This window comes from Balaenoptera physalus, assembly GCF_965194825.1.
Source record: "Balaenoptera physalus genome assembly, chromosome: 1".
Classification (NCBI taxonomy): Eukaryota; Metazoa; Chordata; class Mammalia; order Artiodactyla; family Balaenopteridae; genus Balaenoptera; species Balaenoptera physalus.
This window is the reverse complement of record NC_138882.1, coordinates 25493851-25521646: the sequence shown is the minus strand read 5'-3', so window position 1 is coordinate 25521646 and position 27796 is coordinate 25493851. Positions and strand designations below refer to the sequence as shown.

The 27796-nt window shown below is 33.7% G+C and overlaps 1 protein-coding gene across 20 annotated transcripts in view; it reads left to right on the top strand.

Annotated features, from left to right (window-relative positions):
- Window positions 1-27796, top strand: part of CDC42BPA (CDC42 binding protein kinase alpha) — a 316154-nt gene that overhangs the window by 181187 nt on the left and 107171 nt on the right. For 17 of the 20 annotated variants that reach the window (XR_014265738.1, XM_082469807.1, XM_082469806.1 and 14 more), the window contains exons 11-14: window positions 42-164; window positions 12215-12348; window positions 22001-22243; window positions 22485-22595. Coding sequence is in view for 19 of the 20 variants with exons in the window: in XM_082469807.1 (XP_082325933.1) it covers window positions 42-164; window positions 12215-12348; window positions 22001-22243; window positions 22485-22595 (611 nt within the window). In the remaining variant the exon portion in view is untranslated. The remainder of the gene's footprint in view (window positions 1-41; window positions 165-12214; window positions 12349-22000; window positions 22244-22484; window positions 22596-27796) is intronic. The other 3 variants (XM_082469813.1, XM_082469803.1, XM_082469804.1) reach the window with 1 other exon arrangement.

Genomic DNA, 27796 nt, shown 5'->3' with positions numbered 1-27796 from the left:
ATATTTTTCATTCTTTCTTTTATTCTTTTTTTTTTTTAAAGAGTCAACACAGACTGTCCAGGCTCTGCAGTATTCAACTGCTGATGGTCCACTAACAGCAAGTAAAGATTTAGAAATAAAAAACTTAAAAGAAGAAATTGAAAAACTAAGGAAACAACTAAGAGGTAAATTTCTGTGATTCATTACTAATTCTGTTTAGTAGATATTTTAAAATGTTTTATTCACGCACGAAACATTTATTGAGTACCTGTTATGTGTTACATGATGTGAGCTATGTGCCAGTGAGGGAAAAGCAAATAAGAATGGTTCTGCTCTCAAGGAGCTCATGTTTTGGTCTTGGAAAAAGATAAACAAATAGTTTTTTGCAGTACATGTGAAAAGGCCAGAAGAAAAATAAACATAGGTACATAGAGAGTACACAGGAGGAGCACTTAACCCAGAATTAAGTGAAAAAAGGTGACTTTTTCGAGGACCTATTCATTTGGGATATTTGTCTGGCAAAGCATTTATATGAGTAGTTAATTTCTCAGTGTAGGTTAATTAAAATTAATTTTGACAATTGTTGATATGCCTATTATATCCATTCATTCATTTATTCCATTCATTCAACAAATATTTATTGAGTAGCTACTATGTACTAGGTGTTGTTTTATGCTCTTGGGATGCAGTACTAAACAAAATGATAAAAATCTTTGTCCTTGCTGGGGTGGAGGGCAAACAACAGACATTAAACAATAACTATGTAACTTTGCAAATGATACAGTATGTTAGAAGGTGATAAGTGCTTAAAAATAGAACAGAATAAGGAGAATGGGTCAAAAGTGTAAGATGAGGTGTTTTGTAATTTTAAATAGGGTGATCCATGTGAGAAAAATATTGAAGGAGTTAAGGGGCCTAGCCATGCAGTTAAATGGGAAACACATGTTACAAGCAGACGGATCAGCCAGTGCAAAGGCCCTACTGTCAAAATGTGCCTCGTGAGTTCAAATAAAACATAAAAGGACAGCAAGGCTAGAGCAGAATGAGTAAGCAGGTGGAATGGATGGACAAGAGGGTAGAGAAATAAACAGGTGGAGAGGGCTCATTGCCTGCTCAGTGGAGTCTTACTGACTGTTAGGTCTTTGGTTTGTTCTGTGAGTGAAATAGGAGTCTTCTGCAGGGTTTAGAGGCATCACATGATCTCAGTAAGTGTAAGGGGAGAGAGAAAGAGAGAAGGTACTATTTTAGCTAGAATAGTCATACCTCTCTAGAAAAGTAGTTTTAGGCCAAAATAAGTGAAGAAAAGAAGGATCTGACCCCATGTCTTTTACAAAAAGGATTATTTAAAATGCAATATTAAGACACATGGAAATTTTAAATTTGAGCATAACTTATGCTGTTCTATTTTTTTAAGTGGCTGTCCTCCTAATAAACATCTCTTTGTCAAATTTCTGGAGCTTTATCTTTTTAAAACTAAGTTAGATTAGGAATATGATAAGTAGAATCATTTACTTTGCTTTGATATCAACACTAAAACATTATCAGTGGCACTGAATGCATTTGAGTTTTTTGGCACTGAAAAAGCAGTGAGACACAAGACACAACTAGGATGTTTAGTGATCCATATCACTTCAAAGAGGTGATATGGATTTGGAAAAACCTATTTACATAAGTCTATCTCACTTATATGTTCTAGGAGGGATTTTTGGTTTTTTGTTTTGTTTGTTTGTTTGTTTTTAAGATTCCTTGGGATTTTCTGTGCTGACCATCATGCATCTGCAAATAGGAACAATTTTCTTTTGCCCTTTCTGATCTGAATGTTTTGGGTTTTTTTCCCCTTATTTCACTGGCTAGAACTTGCAGCACTTTGTTGAAGAAGAGTGTTGAGAACAGACATCCTGGTTTTCTTTCCTATCTTAGGGGGAAAGTATTAAGTCTTTCACCTTTAATTGTAATATTAGCTGTAGGCCTTTTATAGATACTCTCTTATCAATTTAGAAGCTCTCCTCTATTTCTGTGTTTCTAAGGGTTTTATCATGAATGGGTTTGAATTTTGTCAAATATTTTTTCTGCACTGATTGATATGAGCATGTGTGTTTTTTTTTTCTTTAGTTAACCTATTAATATGGTGGATTAAATTGGTTGATTTTGAAATATTGAATCATTGGAATATGCACATCCCTGGTCATGGTGTATAATTATTTTTATATATTAATTCTATTTCCACTGTTTTGTTCAGGAATTTTCAATCTGTATACATGAGAGATACTGGTCTTTGTTGTATTTTTCTTTTTTTTTTTTTTTTTTGTATTGCCTTTGTCTGGGTTTTTAGTTTGTTTTCTGGTTTTTTAATGAGATATGATTGACATGTAACATTATCTTAGTTTCAGGTGTACAACATAATGATTCAATATTTGTATATACTGTGAAATAGTCACCTTAGTAAGATTAGTTAACTTCCATCACCACATATAGTCATAAATTCTTTTTTCTCGTGATGAGGACTTGTAAGATCTATTCTCTTAGCAACTTTCAAATATATAATACAGTATTATTAACTGTAATAATAGCACCACGTTGTACATTACATCCCCAGTATTTATTTATTATATAACTGGAAGTTTGTACCTTTTGACCATCTTTCCTCCTTTAACCCACCCTGCACCCCCATCTCTTGCAACCACCAATCTTCTCTATATCTGTGAATTCAGTTTGTTGTTATTGTTGTTTTTGATTTAGATTCCACATGTAAGTGAGATCTTACTGTATTTGTCTTTCTCTGTCTGATTTATTTCACTTAGCACAGTGCCCTCAAGGTCCAATCCATATTGTCACATATGGCAAGATTTATTTTTGTGGCTGAAAAGTACTCTATTGTATATATACAATTCCAGAAGTGGAATTGCTGGATCATATGGTAGTTCTATTTTTAATTTTTTGAGGACTCTCCATACTGTTTTCCATAGTAGCTGCACCAATTTACGTTCTCACTAATAGTACACAAGGGTTCCCTTTTTACCACATCTTTGCCAACACTTTTTATTTCTTATCTTTTGGATGAAAACCATATTAACAGGTGCGAGATAATGTTTCATTGTGGTTTTGATTTACATTTCCTTGATAATTAGTGATGTTGAGCACCTTTTCATGTTGGCCGTTTATATGTCTTCTTTAGAAAAATGTCTATTCAGCTCCTCTGCCCATTCTTTGATAGGATTGTTTGTTTCTTTGCCATTGAGTTTATGAGTTCTTTGTATATTTTCTCTATCAACTGGTTGACCTTAAAAGTAAAAGTCAGGGGGCTTCCCTGGTGGCGCAGTGGTTGAGAATCTGCCTGCCAATGCAGGGGACACGGGTTCGAGCCCTAGTCTGGGAAGATCCCACATGCCGCGGAGCAACTGGGCCTGTGAGCCAGAACTGCTGAGCCTGCACGTCTGGAGCCTGTGTTCTGCAACAGGAGAGGCCCTGATAGTGAGAGGCCCACGCACCGCAATGAAGAGTGGCCCCCGCTCGCCACAACTGGAGAAAAGCCCTCGCACAGAAACAAACACCCAACACAGCTAAAAATAAATAAATAAATAAATTTAAAAAAGTAAAAGTCAGTTATTTTACCAGAAAAAATGGGTTTATTTGAGAATTGCAGTTTGGGACAAGCAAGCCATGGCAAAAATCATAGTCAAGTTTAAAAAGTGAGGAACATTTTATAGAGAAAAATGAAGTTGGGAATGGTTGTTTTGAATGAAAGCCCTTTGGAGAAAAGTGAGAGTTCAGGGTGAAGATGGTTTCTCATTGGCTTAGTTCCTGGGGTAGTTGATTTCTTATAGGAGATGTGATGTACTGTCTTTCCTGTTGGGGCCTGTAATTGATGATTCTGTTCTTGGTGTCTGTAATTGACAGTTCTTCCTGTAATTGATGAAGAGAGATACTGTGTGAGAGTTCCCCCTTCTGGCCTCCCAACTCCATTTTAGTGAGACTTCCCTTTATTAACTTTCACAAACACCTTGTCAAATATTTGATTTGCAAACACTTTCTCCCTTTCCATATGTTGCTTTTTAATTTTGTTTATGGTTTCCTCTGCTGTGCAGAAGCTTTTTAGTTTGATGTAGTCCCATTTGTTGATTTTTGCTTTTGGCTGTGGTATCAGTGTAATGCTGGCCTCATAAAATGAGTTTGAGAGTATTCCCTTTTTTATTTTTTGAAAGAGTTTGAGAAGGATTGATATAAATATCCTTATTCTTTTTTTAGTTGCTTGAAGTGTAAAGTTAGGTGTCTGAGGTTGTTTTTCTTTGTTTGTTTTGTTTTTTTACAGTAGGTGTTTATTGCCATGAACTTCCTTCTTAGAACTGCTTTTGCTGCATTCCAAAAGTTTGGGTATATTTTTTCCATTTTCATTTGTTTCAAGATTTTTTGAAATTTCTCTTTTAATTTCTTTTTGACCCACTGGTTACTAATGTGCTAATTTCCACATCTCTGTGAAATTTTCCAGTCTTTCCCTTTATTGGTTTCTAGTGTTATACCTTTGTGGTTGGAAAAGATCCTTGGTATGATTTCATTCTTTCTAAATTTGTTAAGACTTGTTTTGTAACCTAACTTGATGTATCCTGAAGAATGTTCCATGTGTGTTTGAGAAGAATGTATATTGTGCTGCTGTTGGATGGAATGTTTTGTATATATCTATTAGATCCATCTGGTCTAAAGTATAGGTTATGTCCAATGTTTCCTTATCAATTTTCTGTCTAGATAATGTATCCATTTTTGAAAGTAGAATATTGAAGTCCCTTACTATTATTGTGTTGTTGTCTATTTCTCCCTTCAGATATGTTGTATTTGCTTAATATATTTAGGCGCTACAGTGTTGGGGTCATAAAAATTTTTAACTGTTATGTCCTCTTGATGAATTGACCCCTTTATTATTATATAATAAACTTTTTTTTGTCTCTTGTTATTATTTTTGACTTAACCTCTCTTTTGTCTGATAAAAGTGTAACTACCCTTATTCTGTTTTGGATTCCATTTGTATGGAATATCTTTTTCCATCCCTTAATTTTAAGCCTATGTGTGTCCTTAAAGCTGAAGTGAGTCTCATAGGCAGCATGTAATTGGGTATTGTTTTTTTAATCCATTCAGCCACTTGAGGTCTTTATTGGAAAATTTAATCCATTTATATTTAAAATAATTATTGAGTAGGTATGGATTTACTAATGTCGTCTTATTAATTGTTTTCTGGCTGTTTTACAGTTCCTTTGTTCCTTTCTTCCTCTCTTACTGACTTCATTTGTGAATTGATGATTTTCCATAGTGGTGCTTTGATTTCCTTCTCTTTCGTGTATCTACTGAAGGTTTTTGCTTTGTGGTTACTGTGAGGCATACATAAAATATCTTATAACAGTCTATTTTATGTTGATGACAATTGTTTATTCTTCCTGTTTATTATATAATTGTTTCAATTATTTCCTCTTCAGATGTTTTAGAAGCACATCAGACAAGGTTATAGTGTTTCCTTAAACCATGAAGTATAATTTAGAAAGCTTAAGGGGGGAAAAAAATCTATTCTATTTACCCATATTTTTACATGATGCTCTTTCTTCCTTCCTGATATTACTGAGTTCCTTGTTTTGTTGTTTGCTTTGTATTTAGAGAACTTACTTTAGCCATTTTTAAAAGGTAGGTCTGCTACCAACAAATTCTCTTCATTTTTCTTCATCTGAGAATGTCCTGATTTTCCCTTTATTCCTAAAGAATATTTTTGCTGGGCATAGGGGCCTGGATTGATAGTTCTTTTGTTTTAGCATCTGAAAAATACTGTGCTGCTTCCTTTAAGTCTTCATGTTTTCTGAGGTGAAATTCACTGCTATTCTGAGTATTTTTTTCCTTACGCAAGAAGTTGTTTTTCTCTGGCTGCTTGCAAGTTTTTTCTTTAGTATTCTGATGTTTAATGGTGTGTTTTGGCATGGATTTCTTTGGGTTTATTCTGTTTGGTGTTTGTTCATCTTCTTGAATCTGTAGGTCTATGTGTCTTGCCATATTTCAGAATTATTTTAGACCCTATTTTTCTAAGTACTTTTACAGACCTGCCTACTTTCTTTTCTCCTTCTGGGACTCTGATGATGCGAGTGTAAGATCTTTTGTAAATCATCACACAAGTCCCTGAGGCTCTGTTCATTTTTGTTTCCATTCTGTTTTTTCTTTCCTGTTATTCAGATTGGTTAATTTCTATTGTTATACCTTCCAGTTCACAGATCCCTCTGATCCCTCCTTTGTGCTGCTGAATCTATCTACCAATATTTTTATTTTTATTAATTTATAAAATTCCCATTTTCTTCTTCATTAATCTTCCATTTCTTTGCTGAGACTTTCTGTATCTTTGCTAAGGTCTTCTATTTATTCATTTGTTTTAGATATGTTTATAATTGCTCATTGAAGCATTTTTATTATACTGTGTTACTATCTTGTCAGATTATTCTGACATCTCTGTTATTTTGGTGTCAGCATCTATTGATTTTCTTTTCTCATTCAAGTTGAGATTTTTCTAGTTCTTGGTAGGATGAGTGATGTTTGATGAATGACTCTGGATCTTATTTAAACCTTCCATTTTAGCTGGCTTTTCCTGACACCATTCCAGCAGTGGGAAGGGGATTGCCATCTCCTTACTGCCAGGTTGAGGTAGAAATCCAGTTTCCCCACTTGACCTTCCTTGACACCCAAGGAAGGGCTCCTTGTTATTCTTGGAAGGGAATGGGAGTTCCAGCCCCCTGACTGGTTTCCACTGACACTGTGGTAGGGGTGGCCTTATTACTGCTGGGCAATGGTGAAAGTTCTTACTCTTTTCTGATACCACCCAGTGGGGAGAAGGGGGAGATCCTCATTATTGCTGGGTGGAGATGGAAGTCCTGGTTCCCCATGTGGTCTCCACTGACACTGTGTGTGGGAAGGGGCTTGTTACCAGCCAAGGGGGTTGAAAATCCTGGCCCCCCTTCTCTAATTACCCTCGTGGTGTGTTTGGGCACTTCATTAAAACCTCATGTGATTGGAAATCTAGTTCCTCACTTGTCTTTTGCTGACACAGGTGGTCATCGGGCCACAATGTTTTCTGTGGTGTTTAACTTGAGCAGAATGGTTATTTTCTAAAACTTTTCTGTCTTGCTAGTTTGCCCCCTTCTTGGTTCTTTGGCTAGAAAGAGTAGCCTTTTGTTCAGGCTTTTGTTTTCTGCTTCTGTTGGCATTTCTGGGTTGCTGGCTTCTTCAGCTCTAAGTCTGTGAAATAAGAACCAAAAAGAAAACCCAGGGAACTTAACACTCTGTAGTTTCAATGTTCCTGACACACTGTGTCAGGTTCCATTGTCCCTGGCCAGTCATCCTTTTTCTCTCCAATTTCAGACTTCTTAGTTTATTTTACATATAATGTCCAGCTTTTAAAATATAAATCTGATCACATCACAGCTTCAACATACATACTTAAATGTTTTCAGAGGATCCCCGTTGCCTCTGGGATAAAATTAAAATTTCTCAATTCTGATTACAGGGTCCTTCATTATCTTGCATGTATTTTCCTCTCTAGGTTTGTCTTTTGTTATTATTCCCTCACCCACTGATCCCAGCCATGGTGAACTACTTTTAGTTTCACCTAATCACCTCCAGGTTTTTCACATATTTGGTTGTTGTTTTTTTATGTAGTCTTCTTTTTCTTCACCCCCATTTCATTCATTTTTTTCATCCATCCATCTGTCCATCCATCCATCCATCCATCCATCTAAACATCTATTTGTTTCTTTCTTTCTTTCTTTTTGCTTGTTTGTTTGCTGGAAACACTCTTCACCTGGTAAATTTCTACTCCTCTACAAAACTTTTCACCACTGACACATTTTTAAAATTGCTTTACTTCCCTCGCCTTACCACTAGACTATAAGCTCCTTGAAAACACGGACTTTGAGTATTTTATTCATTGAAATATCGAAGTGCCTATAATGATGCTTGGCACATAAAAACCCCTAAATCAATATTTGTTGATGAATGAGTGAATGAATGACTAAATGAAACCTCACTCTTGGAAATCTCTGACCACTTCCTAATGTATCTTCCTACGTTGTGTCTTTACAGGCAATTCCCAACACGCTCACATCTCTTACATACAAATAAATGGTCCCTGGCATCACCCTAATTGGGGAGATTGATTACCATTAAATTACTGGTTGAAATGCCCTTCCTTTACTTTATTCCTACCTTCTCCCTAAAGTCAGTGCTTATAGGATTACTCTACTCATTATTTTTTATCATTTCCCAGAGGTTGAATAGAATCAGTGACAATAATGTTGTAAGAAAGGCTGTATCCCTCTTTTTAGTATTCTTCCTTCCCAAGCACTGTTTTCTTGATCATGTGTTAGTCCCAGTGATACTCTAGATTTTATTCCATCTCCTCAATATCATTCATTAATTCATTTTTAATCTTTTTTATTGTGGTAAAAAATACATAATATAAAAATGATCATTTTAACCATTTTAAAATGTACAGTTCAGTGACATTAAGCACATTCACAATGCTGTGCAATCATCTCCACCATCCATCTCCACTTTACCCATTAAACAATAACTCCTATTCCTCCCACCCCACTAGCCACTGGCATCCACCATTCTACTTTCTGTTTCTTAGAATTTGACTACTCTAGGAACCTCATATAAATGGAATCATAAAATATTTGTCCTTTTGTGACTGACTTATTTCGCTTAGTGTAGTGTATTCAAGGTTCATCCATGTTATAGCATGTGTCAGAATTTCCTACCTTAATACAATATTCCTCAGTATGTATATACCATATTTTGTTTATCCATTTATTTATAAATGGACTCTGGGGTTGCTTCCACCTTTTGTTTATTGTGAATAAAACTGCTATGAACATGACTGTACAAATACCTGTTCAAGTCCCTGCTTTCTCTTCTTTTGGGTATATAATAAGAAGTAATTCTTATAAGAAGTAATAAGAAGGAATTCCTGAATTATATGGTAATTCTGTGTTTAATTTTTTAGGAATTGCCATACAGTGCCTCAAGGGTTATGGTTTGCACCTCTGTGTACTGTCTGTGTCTCTCCAACTCTACACTGAAACCACCCTTTCTCTATCTCCCTCTGTCCCCTTTCTCTCTCTTTCTGTCTCTGTCTCTTTCCCTCTCACACACACACAAACACACACACAATACTGTCCTACAGTATGTAAGTAAAGGAGAAAAATAGTGAATGGAGGGGAAGATAATAGGGGAATCTGTTTTCCTTCATCATGGTTAGAAGTAAAATCTCTTCACATCAGAAGAGTTATGGATTATTTGAGAAATAAGACCATAATGGAAAAGCTGTGACACTGCTCTTGTGTATCAGAGAGAGAGGTGCTTTGATTGTTCTGTCAACCTCCTTCTGACTCCAGCCTCAGTCCCTCTGCAGTTTATCAGTGTTCCGCTGTGAGTGCCACTTTAGTCATGCCCTTCTCTTAATTCCTATAGCATCCATATAACCTGCCACACAATTCGTATTTGATTTTCTGCTTTATGATTTAAAGAGTGTTACTCTTGTCTTCCTATCTCCTTCAAGACAGAGACCGTATTTTGTATTTCTCTTATATACCACACAGTGCAAAGAAAATTCCTGTGTATTGTGCCCTCATTAAATCCTTATTACTAACAGATTGAGTTTGAGGATTCTACTAGCAGCAGTGAGTTAAGAACCATTTTGTTGCTATGAGCTAAGCTCACTTCCCTAGTACTGCTTTTCTATTTAATCACTAAAATAGTTTTTAATAACTTCATCTAAATGTTTTGGCTAGTCATGTTGCCATATATTTAATAGACATTTTTGATAGTCTTTGAGGATTTCTTTCAAAATTTTAATCGAATTTACTTTTGTTGTAGTGAAAGTGAAGGCTCTTCTGCCTGAGCCATTTTATAGTAGTTGGCCAAAGTTCAATACATTCTGAATTTTTCTTGATTTGGGGTTTTTATCTTTGGGGGATACAAAATTCTGTGTATTCCAAATTACAAGTGCTATATTTTTCTCCATATTAGAGGGTTTTATAAGTAATTGGCTGGGTTTGTCTTCTCCAACTTCTTTATCCAGTACATTTCCTCATGTACGTCTCATAATTTACCTGTTGTTGTTGTCTAAATGAATATTTTGAGTTTTTTAGTCATTTTTAAAGTGTCTGAAATATGAGTCATGAAAATCTGACATGTATTTTGTATTATCTGCTTAACAACTCCATGGCAAAGCTGCCAACATGAAATGGCTGGGATAAAACTAAAATTTAACCTATATTGAAATAAAACAATAAAAACATCCTTAAAGACTGTTGAAGCTATCACATTTAATACATTTTGCTGTAAACTTTATATGATGCAGACATTTTATGAAATATTGACACTTTTTTTGTTTCTAACAGAGCAGTTTAGATAAATGGATGACTCAATAATTTGCAAAAAGTTTTAACATGCTAGGGAAGAACTTTTCAAAGTAGAAGAAAGGAAGTGAGCATTCTCAGAAGGCATTACTAAATGTACCATGTTACTACTCTAGATTGATATACCTTAACCATAAAATTTGATTAAAATGACCCCAGAAATGACAGAAATCAGCTGTGTCACATACTAAATTTTGACTCCAAGTTATTAGAAATAACAAACTAAATTATACCTACTTTACAAATCATTGAAATCGTAAAAATGCTGAAAAGTTAAAATAACAACAAAAAAAATTTAAACATGTTTAAAAGAAATTAGTATAAACAGAAATATTCCCACATGAAATGCTGAAATTTGAGAAAATGATAAAATGTAATTTTCTGACTATGAGACTAAATACCCTCTGATCCTTAAGATTAAACATCCATTGATATGTTTTATTGTTCTTCAAGGAAAACACTTAATACATACTATTAAGACAAAATGAAAACTAATCAAATGCAACTTTGCAGATATTTTCAAAATTGCTAAAAACTAATACCTAAGATAAATAAGCTTTTAATAAATGTGTAAGTTTAGGGCAGTGAATATTAGTAAATTATTTTATTTAAGGAATCTAGAACCAGTTAGTGTGTAATACATGGATACATTTAAGTTACTTCTTGACTACAGGACTTGTCTATACAAATGAAATGCTCTTTTCAATAGAACTAATGTATAAACACTTCTTCATTTATTGAAAGCATCAAACTCAACAGTATGCAATGCTCTGTGCATTTGTTCCCAGCCTTTAATTTGCAAATGAGCCACCTGAGGATCTTGTTAAAATACAGATTCTGATTCATTAGGTCTGGGGTGGGGCCTGAGATTCTGCATTTCTGACAAGCTCCCAGAGGATGCTAATGCTACTTCTCTGGGGATGACACTCAGAGTAACAAGGCTGTAAAGAATAGAAAATATCCAGAACAAAATTAACAATGAATGTGTTTAGATTTCTCTGTTTTCACTGGCTTCAATTCTTTAATTTGCTAATTTACTTTTGATGCCAGGGATATTTCATATCAATTTATTAAATTTTATTTAAGCATATGTTAAGATTAATAATTTTATTTTATTTTATAATAACTCTTCTGAACTTATAATGTTAAACATCATTTAATTACATTACTTTTTAAGTTGGAGAGGTTGATGTAAGACTGGCGGGCTGTAGTTAGCTCTGATACTCATTTAGCAATGTGACCTTAGGCAAGTTACTCAACTCCCTGAGCCTATTTCAAATATTTGCTTTTAGAAATCAGAGTTTATTCTTCAAATCACCACTAGTGAAACCAGACGGGGTGATCTGGAACCACAACGTTAGAAGTAAAACCATCATACAATAATTTGAGTAGTATCAGCAGAAGAATGCTAACTAACAGTAGAGGAAAACTTATCTATTTTGTTTGATTGGTCGTGTTCTTTTTTGTTAGTTTTAAGTTTTTAATTGGTTCTGAAGATACTGTTTTTTGGAATTATGGTCTTTTTTTTCCTAATAGATATGAAGGCATTTTTGCACATAAGTTCTGTGCAAAAACTTTGCACTTAAAATTTGTTCTTCATCCTGGCATTACCTATTCACCATCTTTACAGTGAACTGATAAGCACTTAATTTTCATGAGTCAGTGGCATGTGGTGTTGATAAGCTGAATACCAATTTCAAAATACTTTATTTTTTATAATTTAGTTGCTTTAAACCTTGGTTTTCAGTATTTATTTTTATGCAAATAGTAAAAGAAACATTGTTTCCTGTTTTTAGAATCAAGTCACTTGGAACAGCAACTTGAAGAAGCTAATTCTGTGAGGCGAGAACTAGATGATGCTTTTAGACAAATCAAGGCTTATGAAAAACAAATCAAAACATTACAACAAGAAAGGGAAGAATTAAATAAGGTAAAAATACATAGATAGATTGTTTAAGCCTTTTCTGATTTCTTAATCTTGTTTAATTTGTATATTGAAAGCATTCATAAGGAATTACAATAATATATAGTATACTTTGTAAAAAGATGGTTTAAAAATTTAAGAATTATTTTGGTGTATGACATTTGATGAATGGCTAGTTATGAAGAAACTTCTAAATTTTCGAGGCTTCAAAGTTCAGAATCTTTTGTTCTTTTAGAGAGTTAATAATCAAAGGACTTGATTGAAAGTAAATGTTATTGTAAAAGAAATATTATGAAGAAGTGAGAGAATAGTAAAAATCTGTTTATTGTCTATGGAAAAATGAAAAATACAGGCATATTTTCATTGTGACTTGCTAATATGAACGTTCTTTAAAGATTATGATAGAAAATTTCTTTAATTCTTTAATCATTTTTTTAGATGTCAGTTTATCTTTCAAAGCATGGATGAATAAGCTGAAGTTACTTTCATGAGAACTTTGTGAACATGTAAATATTACTATAAACATCAACAAAATTAATTAATAGCTAGGACACAGTAACACAGTCCAATAGGATATATAATATTCGAGCACTAGAGAAAAATACTTTACTTAAATGATATGCTGTGTGTACTTGGCATTTCATTAATAAATTTTAGAGTGTTGGAATTAATACTAGCCAATGCAAAAAAGAAATGAGTGCTTTATGGCATAGTATAAATTGTATTCAATGGTGTTGTATATAATTCATTGATAAAACAGATGAAGTCCTTCTGGGGAAGACTTATAAGTCTTGCTGCCCATAAAGAAATGGAGGTAATTAAAAATAAAACAAATAACCTTTTGCCGATGAAGCTAATCAAAAAGATTAACAGAGAAAGCTATGAAGGTCAAAGTGAATTAGATTAGTATATTTTTACTTTTTTCTTGATGTGCTTTCAAGCAGTGTTTTGTATAGATTCATTTATATTCATGGTCAATTTAATAATATTTGGAATTTATAACAGAGGTCCTATTTGTTTTAATAATATTATATTAATGGTTACTGTTATGTATTTAAAGGTAGGATTACTCAAACAAACTTGGTTAACATAATAAGGATGAGCATCTGATATCTAGATTTATAGTAACAGGTACTTGGCCAATTTTTAATAAGTTTTAATATTAAAAATCCTTTCAGTATATTTTGAGAAGAGGGTAGTGCTGAAATGAAACACATCATATTGATAAAGAATTTTAAATGATTTGCCTGATATCCTACAGGCAGCAGATATTCTTTTTAAGATTCTTTTCATTTGATTCATATAAAAAATAAATGTAACATTATATAAGTTTTGACGCAAATAATAAAATGAACCTAACATTCAACTTAAGAAATAGAGCATTACCTATTTTGTGACATAGCCCCGGGTAGTCATTTCCTGTTCCTTTCTCATCACTTCCCCGACAATAGTAATCACTGTTCTGAATTTTATGTTAATCATTCCCTTACTTAAAAAATTTTTATCACATATTAGTGTATCTCTAAACAGTATACTAGTGTTGGCTTTTTTTGAGCTTTGTAAAATGGTATATGCAATCTTTTGCAATTTGCTTTTTTCACTCAAGATTGTTTCTAAGATTCGTCTATATAGCTGTTGCTCATTCATTTAGTTGCTATAAAATACACCATTATGTCAACACCCACAATTTGCTTATCTAATTTTTTGTTTGCAGACATTTAGGTTGCTTGTAATTAATAGCTACTATAAATGATGCTGCTGTGATCATTCTTGAACATATATCCAGACACAAACACGAATAGAATAATTGGGTCATACGCGATGGAAGTACTGTATTTTTTATGATGATGTCAAAGCATTTTCCACTGCTTGTACCAATTTATGCTCCTACCGGTAGTGTACAGGAGTTTTTATATTCAACAGTACTTCATATTACTAGATATATTATTTTTGGCCAACCTAATCTGAGTTGACATTTTAGGTCTAAAATGATGTTTTAGTATGGTCTTAATCTGCATTCTCTAATTACTAATGACGCTGAGTATCCTCACACATGTCCATTTATCATTTATATTTCTTCTTTTGTGAAATACTTCTTAATATACTTTATACATTTTTCTGTTGGGTTGTTTGTCTTTTCCTTATTGGTTTGTAAGAATTTTCTGGACATGCTAATCTTTTATCGATTATGTATGTTACAGATATCTCCCAGCTAGTGGCTTGTCTTTTCATTTTGTTTATGGGAGCTTTTGACTAACAAAAGTTTTTAGTCTTAATGTAGTCAAATTCATCAATCTACATTTTTATGATTGTTGCATTTGCTGGCTTATGTAAGAAATCTGAGGTAAAAAACAATTCTCCTAAATTTTTATCTTGAAGTTTTTAAGTTTGGTTTTCATATTTAAATTTTTAATGCATCAGAAATTTATTTTTGTGTATCATATGAAATAAGGATCCAATTTCACTTTTTCCCATATGGCTAGCCAGTTGTTCATTTACTAAATAGGCCCTCCTTCCCTTAATGATGTGCAGTGTCACCTCTGTCAGATATTAAATTTCCACTTATGCATGGGTCTATATCTCAACTCTCTATTCCTTGAAAACTGTGATGGGATTTTGATTAAAATTGCATTAAATCCATAGAGCAATTTCAGGAGAATTGACATCATTATAACATTGAGTCTTTACATTCTTATCCATGTTTATTAATATCATTCTAAATGCACACAAGATTTCAAGAGCAAGGAAAGATTATTACGATTTACATTCAGAAAAGCAAAACAAAACAAAAACCACGTGGCTTTCCTGTATGCCCCTTCTTACCCTTTAGGGCAACACAATGAGAGCTGGTTGGATAAAACCGTACACATATGGAGACTGTGTGGTAGAGAAAGAGCCCTGAAATAGTGAATCAGGGTGTTTACAGAGAGGAGAGAGGCAGATGCTTCCTGCTTCCCCTCTATCTCTACCCACCTTTCTGCGGGTCTCCCTGGAAACCTAAAGAGAAGGATCTAAGACCCTTCGGAATATAAATAAGTCACTCCGGTGGAAAGATGTGTCCAAGTCTCCAGCTCTATAAAGAGATTATCTCCTTGGTACAGGCTCTTATCTCTCTCTCCAACCCTCCTTGAAATGTAAACACAAAAGTCCAGGAGTTAAATCTCTTTGGAGTTTTCTCACTACATATCTAAATTAGTCATAAATTACTTTACAAGGCTTGCTTTTAACCCATGTTCCAAGTTTCAGTAAAATTTGCTTAGAAAGGCCTAACTGTACAAAAACATAAAATTATTTTCTCTGCAGTCCCACAGTCTTTTTATCCACAAACATGGTATATCTCTCTGTATCTTTAAAGTATTTTAAAATGTTTCTCCGTAAAATTCTATACAGGTCTTGTTTGCCTTTCCTTTAATTTATGATTGTAAGTTTTCATATTTTAAATGGTACCTTTAAAATTATACTTTCTTACTGATTCTGTTTTAGCAACATTGCCAAACTCTTATTAATTGTAATAATGTATTTGAGATTCTTTAAGGTTTTATGAAATGACAGGTTTTTTCTTTGTCTTTTGATTTTTTTTTTTTTTTTTTTACTTTTCTTCCTTTCCTTGTCTTACTGTATAAGCTAGGACCTCAAATACAACATTCAATAGAAGTGATGATAGCAGGCATCCTTATGTTATTCCTGATTTCTAAGAAAATAATAATGTTTTCTGTAAGTTTTAGGTAAATACTTTTTATCAGGTTAAGAAAATTATCTTCTATTCCTATTTTGCTAATCGTTTTTATTAAAAATGGGTATTGACTTTATTAAATGTGCTTTTTTTGCACAGTATTGCAAAAAATTTCTAGAAATTTGTTAATATCTATTGATGGAATTATGTGATTGTTCTCCTTTAATAAATTGGTTTGGGGCTTCTGTGGTGGCGCAGTGGTTAAGAATCCACCTGCCAATGCAGAGGACACGGGTTCGAGCCCTGGCCCGGGAAGATCCCACATGCCGTGGAGCAACTAAGTCCGTGCGCCACAACTGCTGAGCCTGTGCTCTAGAGCCCGTGCTCCGCAACAAGAGAAGCCACCGCAATGAGAAGCCCACGCACCTCAATGAAGAGTAGCCCCCGCTCGCCTCGACTAGAGAAAGCCCACGCCCATCAACAAAGACCCAACTCAGCCAAAAATAAATAAAAATAAGTTGGTTTGATGACTTACATTTATAAACTTTTTCTAACATTAAACCGTTTTTACTTTTCTGGGTTAAAACTGAATTGCCCATGTATTGTCTCCTAAATATTAATATGATAATATAGGTAACAGTTACGTTGCATCTGTTCTAATAGTACTGCTTTAAGTGCTTTACATTTATTAGCTCATTTAATCTTTTAAAGAACCCTGTGATTTAAGTATTAGTAGTAGCAGCAGCGGCAGCAGCAGCAGCGGTAGTAGTAGTGTTTTTATTTTATAAATGGTGAGATCCCACACAGAGAAGTTAGGTACATTTGCTCAAGATCATAGGGCTAGAAAGTGGGGGAACTGGAATTTCAACACAGGGAGTTGAGTTCCAGAGTTCATGTTTACCCACTTCAAATATCACTGACCTGATTTGCTAATGTCTTTGGGTTTTTTAAGGATTTTTTATTTGTTTTCTTCAATGAGATTGGCTTTTTCTTTTTTTTTTCCTCTTTCTGGACTTTTTCTTTCTCTCTCTTTTTTTTTTTTTTCCTTTGGTATCAAGATTATACTGGTCTTATAGAGTTAGCTGAGTAGCACTGCCTCTTTTTCTGTTCTCTAGAAAAGTTTGTATAAGAAGAATGTTTTGTTCCTTGAAACACATTGGAGGAATCATCTGTAAAACCATCTGAGTCTGGAGACTTTTTCCGACTGGGGGGATGGGGAATTTTTGTTAGCTATTGGTTTAGTTACTTTAATTGTTATAGGACTATTTAGGCATTCTATTTCTTCTTGAAACAGTTTTGCTAAATTTATTTTTATAGGAATTTGTTCATTTCTTAAGTTGAAAAATTTGTTGGCATGAAATTTTTCATTGCATCCTTTTACCTTTTTTGATTTCTCCTAGATTTGTAGTTATAACCTCTCCTTCTTTCTTCATATTATTTCTTTGTGCATTTATTCTTGTTCCCTTGTTTGACCTCACCAGATATTTAGTGAGATCAAAGAACAAGCTTTTGGCTTTGTTGATCTTCATTATTCTCATGTTTCCTTTTCATTAATTTATGTTCTTTATTATCATCATATTATCATATTGGGGGAAGTGGTTAATGCATTGTTCTCTCTAACTTTTTATGTGGAATTTCATTGAATTTCAACTTTTTTTTAGTTTCAGTATAAGTATTTCAGGCTATAAATTTCCCCCTGTGTATATACAATACCTTTTTACTGCACCCCCAAGTTTTAGTCTTTACTAAACATTTTTATTGTTTTCTGTATTTAAAATTCTTTTGGTTCTAAATATTTTAATACCCTTTATGATTTTTCTCCTTGATCTGTGAGTTATTATGGAATTTAGCCTTATTATCTTTTATTTCTATCTTAATGGTAATATTATTAAAGAACTTGATCTGTATGATATCTGTTCTTTGAAATCTTCTGAGAATTACTGCATGATCTAGACCTTTTCATTTTTAAATATTCAATATATGCTTAAGAAGAATGTGTTTCCCAGTGTTGGATGCAAGCTTCTAAATATACATGAAGGTTATTAATTGAGCTTTTCAAATCTTCTTTATATTCACTATTTTTTTAACTGCTTGGTTTATCTATTAATGATTGAGAAATTGGATTTTCTCATGATGATGTATTCACCAGTTTTTCTGTGAAGTTCTAGCAATTTTTTTTCTAATATATTTTGAGTCTATCTTATGGAATGCACAAAAATTTAGAGTGGAATTTCTTTCTAGTGAATAGAATTTGATCATTGCTATAATAATGCTTTTTCTATTTAAGTCTAGATTTTGTTTCATAATTTGGTATAACAAACTGCATTTAACTGGTGAACTTATTCCTTTTGTACTTATTTTGATTACTAATCTATATGGACATGTTTCTACCACTTTTTGTTTTCTGTTTGTCATGCATTTTCTATGCTTATCTTTATCTGCTTTCTCACTCTTTCTTTTTTTCTAATTGGAGTATAGTTGATTTACAATGTTGTATTACTTAGTGCTGTACAGCAAAGTGAATCAGTTATACGTATACCCATATCCACTCTTTTTTAGATTCTTTTCCCATATAGGTCATTAGAGAGCATTGACCAGAGTTCCCTGTGCTATACAGTAGGTCCTTATTAGTTTTCTGTTTTATATATAGTAGTGTGTGTATGTCAGTCCCAGTCTCCCACTTATCCCTCCCCACTTCCCCGCTGGTAACCATAAGATTGTTTTCTACATCTGTAACTCTGTTTCTGTTTTGTAACTAAGTGCATTTGTACCATTGTTTTAGATTCCACATATAAGCAATATCATATGACATATGTCCTTCTCTGTCTGACTTACTTCGCTTAGTATGACAGTCTCTGGGTCCACCCATGTTGCTACAAATGGCATTATTTCATTCTTTTTATGGCTGAGTTTGCTCTTTTTTTTAATTGTGGCAAAATATATATAACATAAAATTTACTATCCTAATCATTTTTATGTTTATAATTGAGTAGTGTAAGGTACATCACATTGTTGTGAAACCAATCTCCAGAATTCTTTTCATCTTGAAAATTTGTTCTTGATTTTTTTTTTTTTTTTTTTTGTTCTTGATTTTTAATCGAGGTTTTTGTTTTCTTGTTCTCATTTTGCTCACTACTCATTCTAGCAGTTTCTAGTAGTATTGAATTTTTTGTATATTTAACAAAGTCTAAATTTAATATCTTTTTTTAAAATTTAATATTGGGTTGGCCAAAAAGTGCCTTCGGTTTTTAAGTAAAAATAAAAGAGTTATTTTTCATTTTCACCAAGAACTTAATTGATCAACGTATTCTACCCTTTTATCCCACTACCTTCTGCCATTTTTCAGGCAACTTCATAATTCCATCTTCCCAAAACTTTTTATCTTTTTGAGCAAAGAACTGTTCCGGGTGCCTTTTACAGTCTTCCAGGGAACTGAAATTTTTTCCAGTAAGAGAATTTTGTGAGGACTGAAATAAATGGAAATCTGAAGGTGCAATGTCTAGTGAATACGGCAGATGAATTAGACTTCCCAGCCAAGCTGTAACAGTTTTTGCCTGGTCATCAAAGAAACGTGTGGTCTTGTGTTACCCTGATGGAAGGTTATGCGGTTTCTGTTGACTAATTCCGGATGTTTTTCATTGAGTGCTGCTTTCAGTTGGTCTAATGGGAGCAGTACTTGTTGGAATTAATTGTTTGGTTTTCCGGAAGGAGCTCATAATAGAGGACTCCCTTCCAATCCCACCATATACACAACATCACCTTCTTTGGATGAAGCCCATTCTTTGGTGTGGTTGGTTCATGTCACTTGCCCCACGATCTCTTCTGTTCCACATTGTTGTACAGCATCCACTTTTCATCGCTCATCACAATTTGCTTTAAAAACGGTATGTTTTCATTATGTTTAAGTAGAGAATCGCATGCAGAAATACGGTCAAGAAGGTTTTTTTTGCTTAACTTATGTGGAACCCAAACATCAAAGCAATTCACATAACCAAGCTGGTGCAAATGGTTTTCAGCGCTTGATTTGGATATTTTGAGTATGTCGGCTATCTCCCGTGTGGTATAACATTGATTGTTCTCAATTAATGTCTCAATTTGATCACTATCAACTTCAACTGTTCTACCTGACTGTGGAGCATCGTCCAGCAAGAAATCTCCAGCATGAAACCTCGCAAACCACTTTTGACACGTTCAATCAGTCACAGCACCTTCTCCATACACTGCACAAATCTTTCTTTTGTGTTTCAGTTGAGTTTTTACCTTTCTTGAAATAATAAAGCATAATATGCTGAAAATGTTGCTTTTTTCTTCCATCTTCAGTATTAAAATGGCTACACAAAAATTCACCAGTTTTGATAAGTTTTTTTTTAACTGTATACTGTTACGACAGGTGTCACAAGAAAATCTAACAAAATTGTTTGGAATGAAGTTAAAGACAACTAAGCGCTACTAGAGCCATCTTACGGGAAAAACCGAATGAACCTTTTGGCCAACCTAGTATCTTAAACTGTTGCTCCCAAACACTTTGAGGACCTTTAACTCTATTGCTTCTTCCCAACTACTGTGCTTTTTTGGACCAATATGTTAGTTATGTCCTTTTTGTTTACTGTACAAATGAGACAATAATACAGTCTTATACACAAGTTTGCTTACATTCATATTTGTGTTTACCGATTTCTTAGCCCTCCACTTCTCTTTCATTAGACCTTCCTTCTAAAATCATTTTTCATTTTCCTGAAATAAATATTTAGAGGTTCCTTTAAGTTCAGATCTGGTTGTGGTAAGCTCTGTCAATTTGTGTTTGTATGAATCTCATTATTTTTTAGCCTCATACTTCAAAAGTAATTTTTCTATGTGTACAATTTTAATTATTATCTCTTTAAAAATATGTCCTCCTGTTACTATTGTTACTTCTTACATGTCTGCTCTAATTATCTTATTTTTTCCTTTTTGAGGATGGGGAATAGGTGATTTGTGTTTTTTCCCCTCTGACTTCTTTTTTTTAAAATTTTTATTTAATGTTATATATTTTATTTTTTAGCTTCTGGGTTTGAGTTTCTTCATATTTTTCTTCATAAAGGTAGAGCTTTCTATATTGGTGGATTCATGTTTTTAATGTTAATACTTACTTTTTTCGTTTCTAAATGCTCTATACAATGTTTTGTAAACAGTTTTTCGTAGTCTTTTTGCCTCATCATTTTAAATAGTCTTTTGTCATTTTCCTATTTTTATGATTTCCTTTTATTCAAACATTACATGTATAGCAATCTTATCAGTATCTGATAGTTCTAATATCCAAATACCATTGGGGTTTATTTTTATTGTTTATAATGTTTGCTTGTGGTTGTTTGTCCTTTGGGTGTTTGGGAAATCTATGGTTGTGAGCTCGTATTTGTATGCTCTTAAAAAAAAAAAAAAATAGATATCATTGAGACTCTTTTCCTCAAAGAAGGTTTGCATTTCCTTTTGCTGGGAGGCAGGTGGTTCTACTGACCCAAGTCTACTTCAGCTCCTTCTAAGTTTCTCACTTTAATTAGCTTTTCTCTTTGCTGCTGGCCCAAGAGTTAGTCTCCACATCAAATACAACCCTTGTTTTTATCATTTGTAATCATTTGATATAATTTTTTTAAATCTCACAGATATCCATTAAATTTCACAAAATCTTTATCTTTACCATTGTATCTTGTATTCCTATACCTTTATTTATTTATTTATTTATTTATTTATTTATTTATTTATTTAAAGTAAGGTACTGGAAGGTTAAATCAGTTGTTCCTTTGCAGTTAGCATGTTAGCATAAGGAATTGAGAATATGGACAGAGCACCGTGCTCCTAGTATCTGTTCAAAAGTAGTTCATTTCTTTTAATTTTGTTCTGAGGTGAATAATTTTGGCTCTTCTTGACTTCATGATAAATATTTTGATGGCCAAATTTGGTCCCTAGGTTGCAGAATTGGTAACTTATATTCTTTTTACAAAACTGTAGGAACTAGTCCAGGCTAGTGAGCGATTAAAAAACCAATCCAAAGAGCTGAAAGACGCACACTGTCAGAGGAAACTGGCCATGCAGGAATTCATGGAGATCAATGAGCGGCTAACAGAATTGCACACCCAAAAACAGAAACTTGCTCGCCATGTCCGAGATAAGGAAGAAGAGGTGGACCTGGTGATGCAAAAAGTTGAAAGCTTAAGGCAAGAACTGCGCAGAACAGAAAGAGCCAAAAAAGAGGTTAGTAGTCAGGCAAATTTGTAGTGCCCATGGGGTAGCTGCTTTTTCAGACTAGTGAAATAATATATATTTCATTCTTTAATTTTTGAAAAGTTTTTTCTTTTTAGTTTGGTAATATGATTTAATATGTATTTCAACATTTGAGTTATCTATCTATTGCAAGGTAAATTCCCATGGGGAAACATTTTATTGGAGAAACCATTATAACCATGAAATCTGCTTTTTTCATTTTATTTTAAAGCTGGAAGTTCGTACAGAAGCTGTAGCTGCTGAAGCATCTAAAGACAGGAAATTGCGTGAACAGAGCGAGCACTATTCTAAGCAACTGGAAAATGAATTAGAGGGACTGAAGGTATCGTTTGATTTCATATTTATGAAGTTGAATTAATTTTCTCCTCTTTCTGCTTAACAGGACTATGTTATGTTCTCTTTTTGGTGTAGAGTAAAAACTAGCTATCCTTCAAACATAGTATTCTTAATTCTCATTCTTATCAATAGGAAGCCGGTATAGACTTCTTAATCACGCTGTAAGGAAAGGGAAGGCTGTATTTAGTGGGGAGAAGAAATCTTTTAGGAAGGAGTTAAAATATTTATGAAGGGCTGTATACCTTGACAAGATATATTGGTAATCTCATGGGAGGCATGGTTAGATGTCCAGATCCTCTGTCTTGTTAAGTGACTTAGGAGAGGCTCAGAGGTAGCTTTGCAGATACTTCTGTTAAGTGGGATGAGATGATAATTGGCCTGGATTTAAACATCTCAGCAGAAGTGCTTAGCAAGGGAAATCTTTGTGCCAGCTCTAGAGTTGGACTATCTGGTTTTAAAGCCTAGCCTCATCAGTTACCAGCTGTGTAATGCTGGACAAAACATTTAATCTCTTTGGACCTTAATTTCTCATTTGTAAAACCCTATCTCATTGGTTTCATGTAAGGAGTACATGTACATGTATGTAAGCTGCCGTATCGTAAGTGGTCAGTAACTATTAGCTATAATAATAATATTATATATGTCAAAGTGAGAGAATTAGGATTAATTGATGTCGTATTTCTATAACACTAAATTATAATCTGAATATGATGTCTGCCTTTTCTTGACTCTACCCTTTGCATATCCCGATTCCTCTGCATTGTCTGCCAGCCACCACCTCCACACACTCCTTGCGTGCCTAGTCTAGTATCTTATTCATCCAGCAAATATAAGAATGAAATCGAATGTCATCTCAGGAAGTCTAAATAGTCCTTATTCTCTGCTGCTATAGAATTTTGTTAATAACTTTACAATAGCTCTTATTATAATTATTTATTCACAAAATGTCTCCCCACCTAAACTGTGACTTAGCTTATTGAGAACATAGACTGGTATATTATTTGTTTTGTTTTGATTAATCATGATTGCACAGTCTTGGTTAGCTTTCCAAAATAGAGATGTTTCTTCTATAAATAATCTATGCTTCTAGAGCAGGATTAGTGTATAGAAGTCATTACATTACCGTCTCAAATAACTTTCAGTCAGGGACTACTTTGTTTCCAGCACTATCTTAGGTGATTTTGGTAAACAAAAGAATCACAAAGTGCAAACTGGAGGAAATCTTAGAGATTATTTGCATTTGAGGAAAGCAAAACTCAGATGAGTTTAGGATTTTATAGTCTTAAATGATAGAGTACAATTTAAACCCAGGTTTTCTAATTCTCAGTACCATTCTGTCCACTAGTTTGATTTTTATTTTCTTCTGTAACAAACACTGCTCATTGAAAACTTTGAGTCACATGTGTTTACCTACATATTAGACACTCATAATCTCTTGCATCATTTACAGATTTGGGAAATTTGGGATAATAATAAAACTACCCAATAAATTAGTTAATGCATTTAAAATGCTTAGCCCATGGCCTGGCACAAAGTAAAGGCTCAATAACTGTTAGCTATTATTATTATCGTACTATCATTTCTTTAGGATATTTTCTAAAAGTGGAATTTCTTGATTTAAAGGTATACACATGTAAATTTTGAAACTTATTTTGGCCCCTTTAAAAGGTTGTAGGAATCTTTACTTCATTAAGAATACTCTTCAATAGAATTGAAGAGAAAAAAAGTTCTTGAATATAAGTTAGAAACTTTAATACCCCACTTCCAAAAATGGATAGAACATATAGACAGAAGATAAATAAGCATATAGATGTCTTGATCAACAGTATAACCAACTAGAACTAACAGATACATATATAGAACCCTCCACCCAACAACAGCAGAATACATATTCTTCTCAAGTGCAATTGATACATTCTCCAGGATAGACCAGATGTTAGACCACAAAATAAATCTCAATAAATGTAAAAAGATTGAGATCACACAAAGTATCTACTCCAATCACAATGGAATGAAGCTAGAAATCAATAGCATAAGGAAAACTGGAATGTTAAAAAAAAATGTGGAAATGAAACCGACCAGTGGGTCAATGAAGAAATCACAAGGCAAATTAGAAAATACCTATAGATTAATCAAATGAAAATACTACATGGGATGCAATGGAGGCAGTGCTCAGAGGCAAATTTATACCTGTAAATGCCTATATTAAAAAGGAAGAAAGATCTCAAATCAGTAACCTAACTTTATATCTTACAGAACTAGAAAAAAGGAGCAAAGGAAACAAAGCTAGCAGATGGAAGGAAATAATAAGGATTAGAGCAGTGTTCAATAAAATGAGAACAGAATAATAATAATAAAGGGAATGAAACCAAAGTTGATTCTTTGAGAGATCAACAAAATTGATAAACCTTTAGCTAGACTGACAGAGAGAGGGAGGAAGGGAAGAAACAAATAACTAACATCAGAAATGAAAGTGGATATTAATACCTATCATCAGAAAGCAAAAGGATTATAAAAGAATACTATAAACAACTCTATACCAACAAAATAAATAATCTAGATGAAATGGACAGATCAAGAAGCACACAAATTACCTAAATGCAAGACAAAATAGAAAGTCTCAACAGACTTACAACAGGCAAAGAGATTGAATTGGTAATAAGAAACCTCCTGACAAAGAAAAGCCCAGGACCGGATGGCTTCACTAGTGAACTGAACCAAACTTTTAAGGAAGAATTAACACCAATTCCTCTTAAACTCTTCCACAGAATACAAGAATAGGGAACACTTCCTAACTCATTCCATAAGGCCAGCATTGCCGTAATACCAAAGCCATATGAATAATATCACAAGAAAAGGAAATTACAGACCAGTATTCCTAACGAATATAGACGTATGAATTCTTAACAAAACACCAGCAAACCAAATCCAAAGCCATATTAAAAGGATTATAAACCATGGCAAAGTGGGGTTTATCCCAGGAATGCAAGGGTGGTTGAATGTAAGAAAATAAATCAATGTAATACATCACATTAAAAGAACCAAAGGGAGGGGGGAGCCACATGATCATCTTAATTGAGACACATAAGTCATTTCACAAAATTCAACATCCTTTCATGATAAAAACTCTCAGAAAACTAGGAATAGAAGGGAATATACTCAACATGATCAAAGGCATTTATGAAAAACCCATAGCTAACATCATACTCAATGGTGAATGACTGAAAATTTTTTCCCTGAGTTTAGGAATGAGACAAGGATGCCCATTTTCACCACTGCAATTAACATTATGCTGGCAGTTCTAGCCAAAGGAATTAGATAAGAAAAGGAAATAGAAGGCATCCAAACTGGAAAAGAAGAAGTAAAACTATCTCTATTTTCAGATCACAGGATCCTATATTTAAACACTCCAAAGAATGCTATCAGTTTCCAATCCAGTATATAAGAACTTCAGAAGTCACCACTTTGTTCTAACAACAAGTAAAAAGCTGAACAAATTGAAAAATCAACAACTCTTCTTAGATCTGTAAGGGAAGTAATATCACAGAACTAACTGCTGTCCTCCAGACTGGAGAGAGTGACAGGCAAATATAGAGAATCACAACTTATGAGATCAGGAACCCTTGTAGGAAATCAGTACCAGTGTAGGGAGACCTGAACTGTTATTGAAAAATTGCTAGAGGCTCAGTGTGGACAAGTTTGAGAGATAAAAACTCCAGGGGAGCCTCGTCATTGGGGAGCCCTGACAGTTTCATCAGTTTTACATCCTGGAGCTCTACCAGGTTTTCACAGTGAATATCAGAGAAAAATCCCCTTGTACTAACAATAGGAGTAACAATTTTGAATTCTTCAATTTTGATTCTTCAACCAGAATCTAACTTGCTGGGGTTTTATCAGACCTAACTGACTTGAGGGAAGGGAAATATTCAGCCCCAGCCCACTCTAGTCACCCTGTCAAAACAGGTAAGTGGGGGAGAAAAACTGACAAGGTTGTCTTAAGTTCACAGTCCAGAAGCACAGGCTCAGTAACATACTGATATCCAATCTTAGGACTATAGAACGCTTCCCCTCCCCCCACAGCTTGCGACCACATTACTAATAGCCTATTTACAGCAGTTCCTTTTACCCAGTACATCATGTTCACCTATCAACAAAAAATTACAAGACATACTGAAAGGCAAAAAACACAGAATAGAGCAAACATCACAAGCAGACTCAGGGATGTTGAAATTATCAGGCCAGGAATTGAAAACAACTGTGATTGATATGCTAAGGACTTTAATGAAAAAGTAGAAAGCATGGAAAAATAAATGGGCAATGTAAGCAGAGAGATGTAAATTCTAAGAAAGAACCAAAAAGAAATGCTAGACATGAAAAACATTGTAACAGAATGAAGAATGCCCTTTATGAGCTTATTAGTACACTGGATACAGCTGAAGAAAGAATCTCTGAGCTTGAGGATATCAAAATAGGACTGCCAAAACTGAAAAGCAAAGAGAAAAAAGTGAAAAAACAGAAAAGAATATCCAAGTATTGTGGAACATTTACAAAAGTTGTACCATACGTATAATGGGAACACTAAAAGGTGAACAGAGAAAGGAACAGAAGAACCATTTGAAACAATAATGACTGAAAATTTCCCCCAAATTAATGTCAGACACTAAACCACAGATCCAGGAAGCTCAAAGAACACCAAACAGGATAAATACCCAAAAAATGACACCTAGACATGCCATTTTCAAACTATAGATAAAGATAAAAATCCTGAAAGCAGTCAGACGTAAAAAAATACCTTACCTGTAGAAAATATAAGGTAAGAATTACATTTGACTTTTCCTCAGACCCATGCAAACAAGAAGAGAGTGGAGTGAAATATTTAAAGTGTTGAGAAAAAAAACCTACCCACCTAGAATTTTGTACTTTGAGAAATTATCTTTCAAAAGTGAAGGAGAAATAAAGACTTTCTGAGACAAAGATTTGAGGGAATTTGTTGCCAGTAAACCTGCCATGCAAGAAATGTTAAAAGAAGTTCTCCAGAGAGAAGGAAAATGATATAGGTCAGAAACTCAGATCTACATAAAGAAAGAAAGAGCATCAGAGAAGGAATACATGAAGGTAAAATAAATAAAAGCTATTATTTTTCTTATTCTTAATCTAATAGATGAAATGTTCAACATAATAGCAACA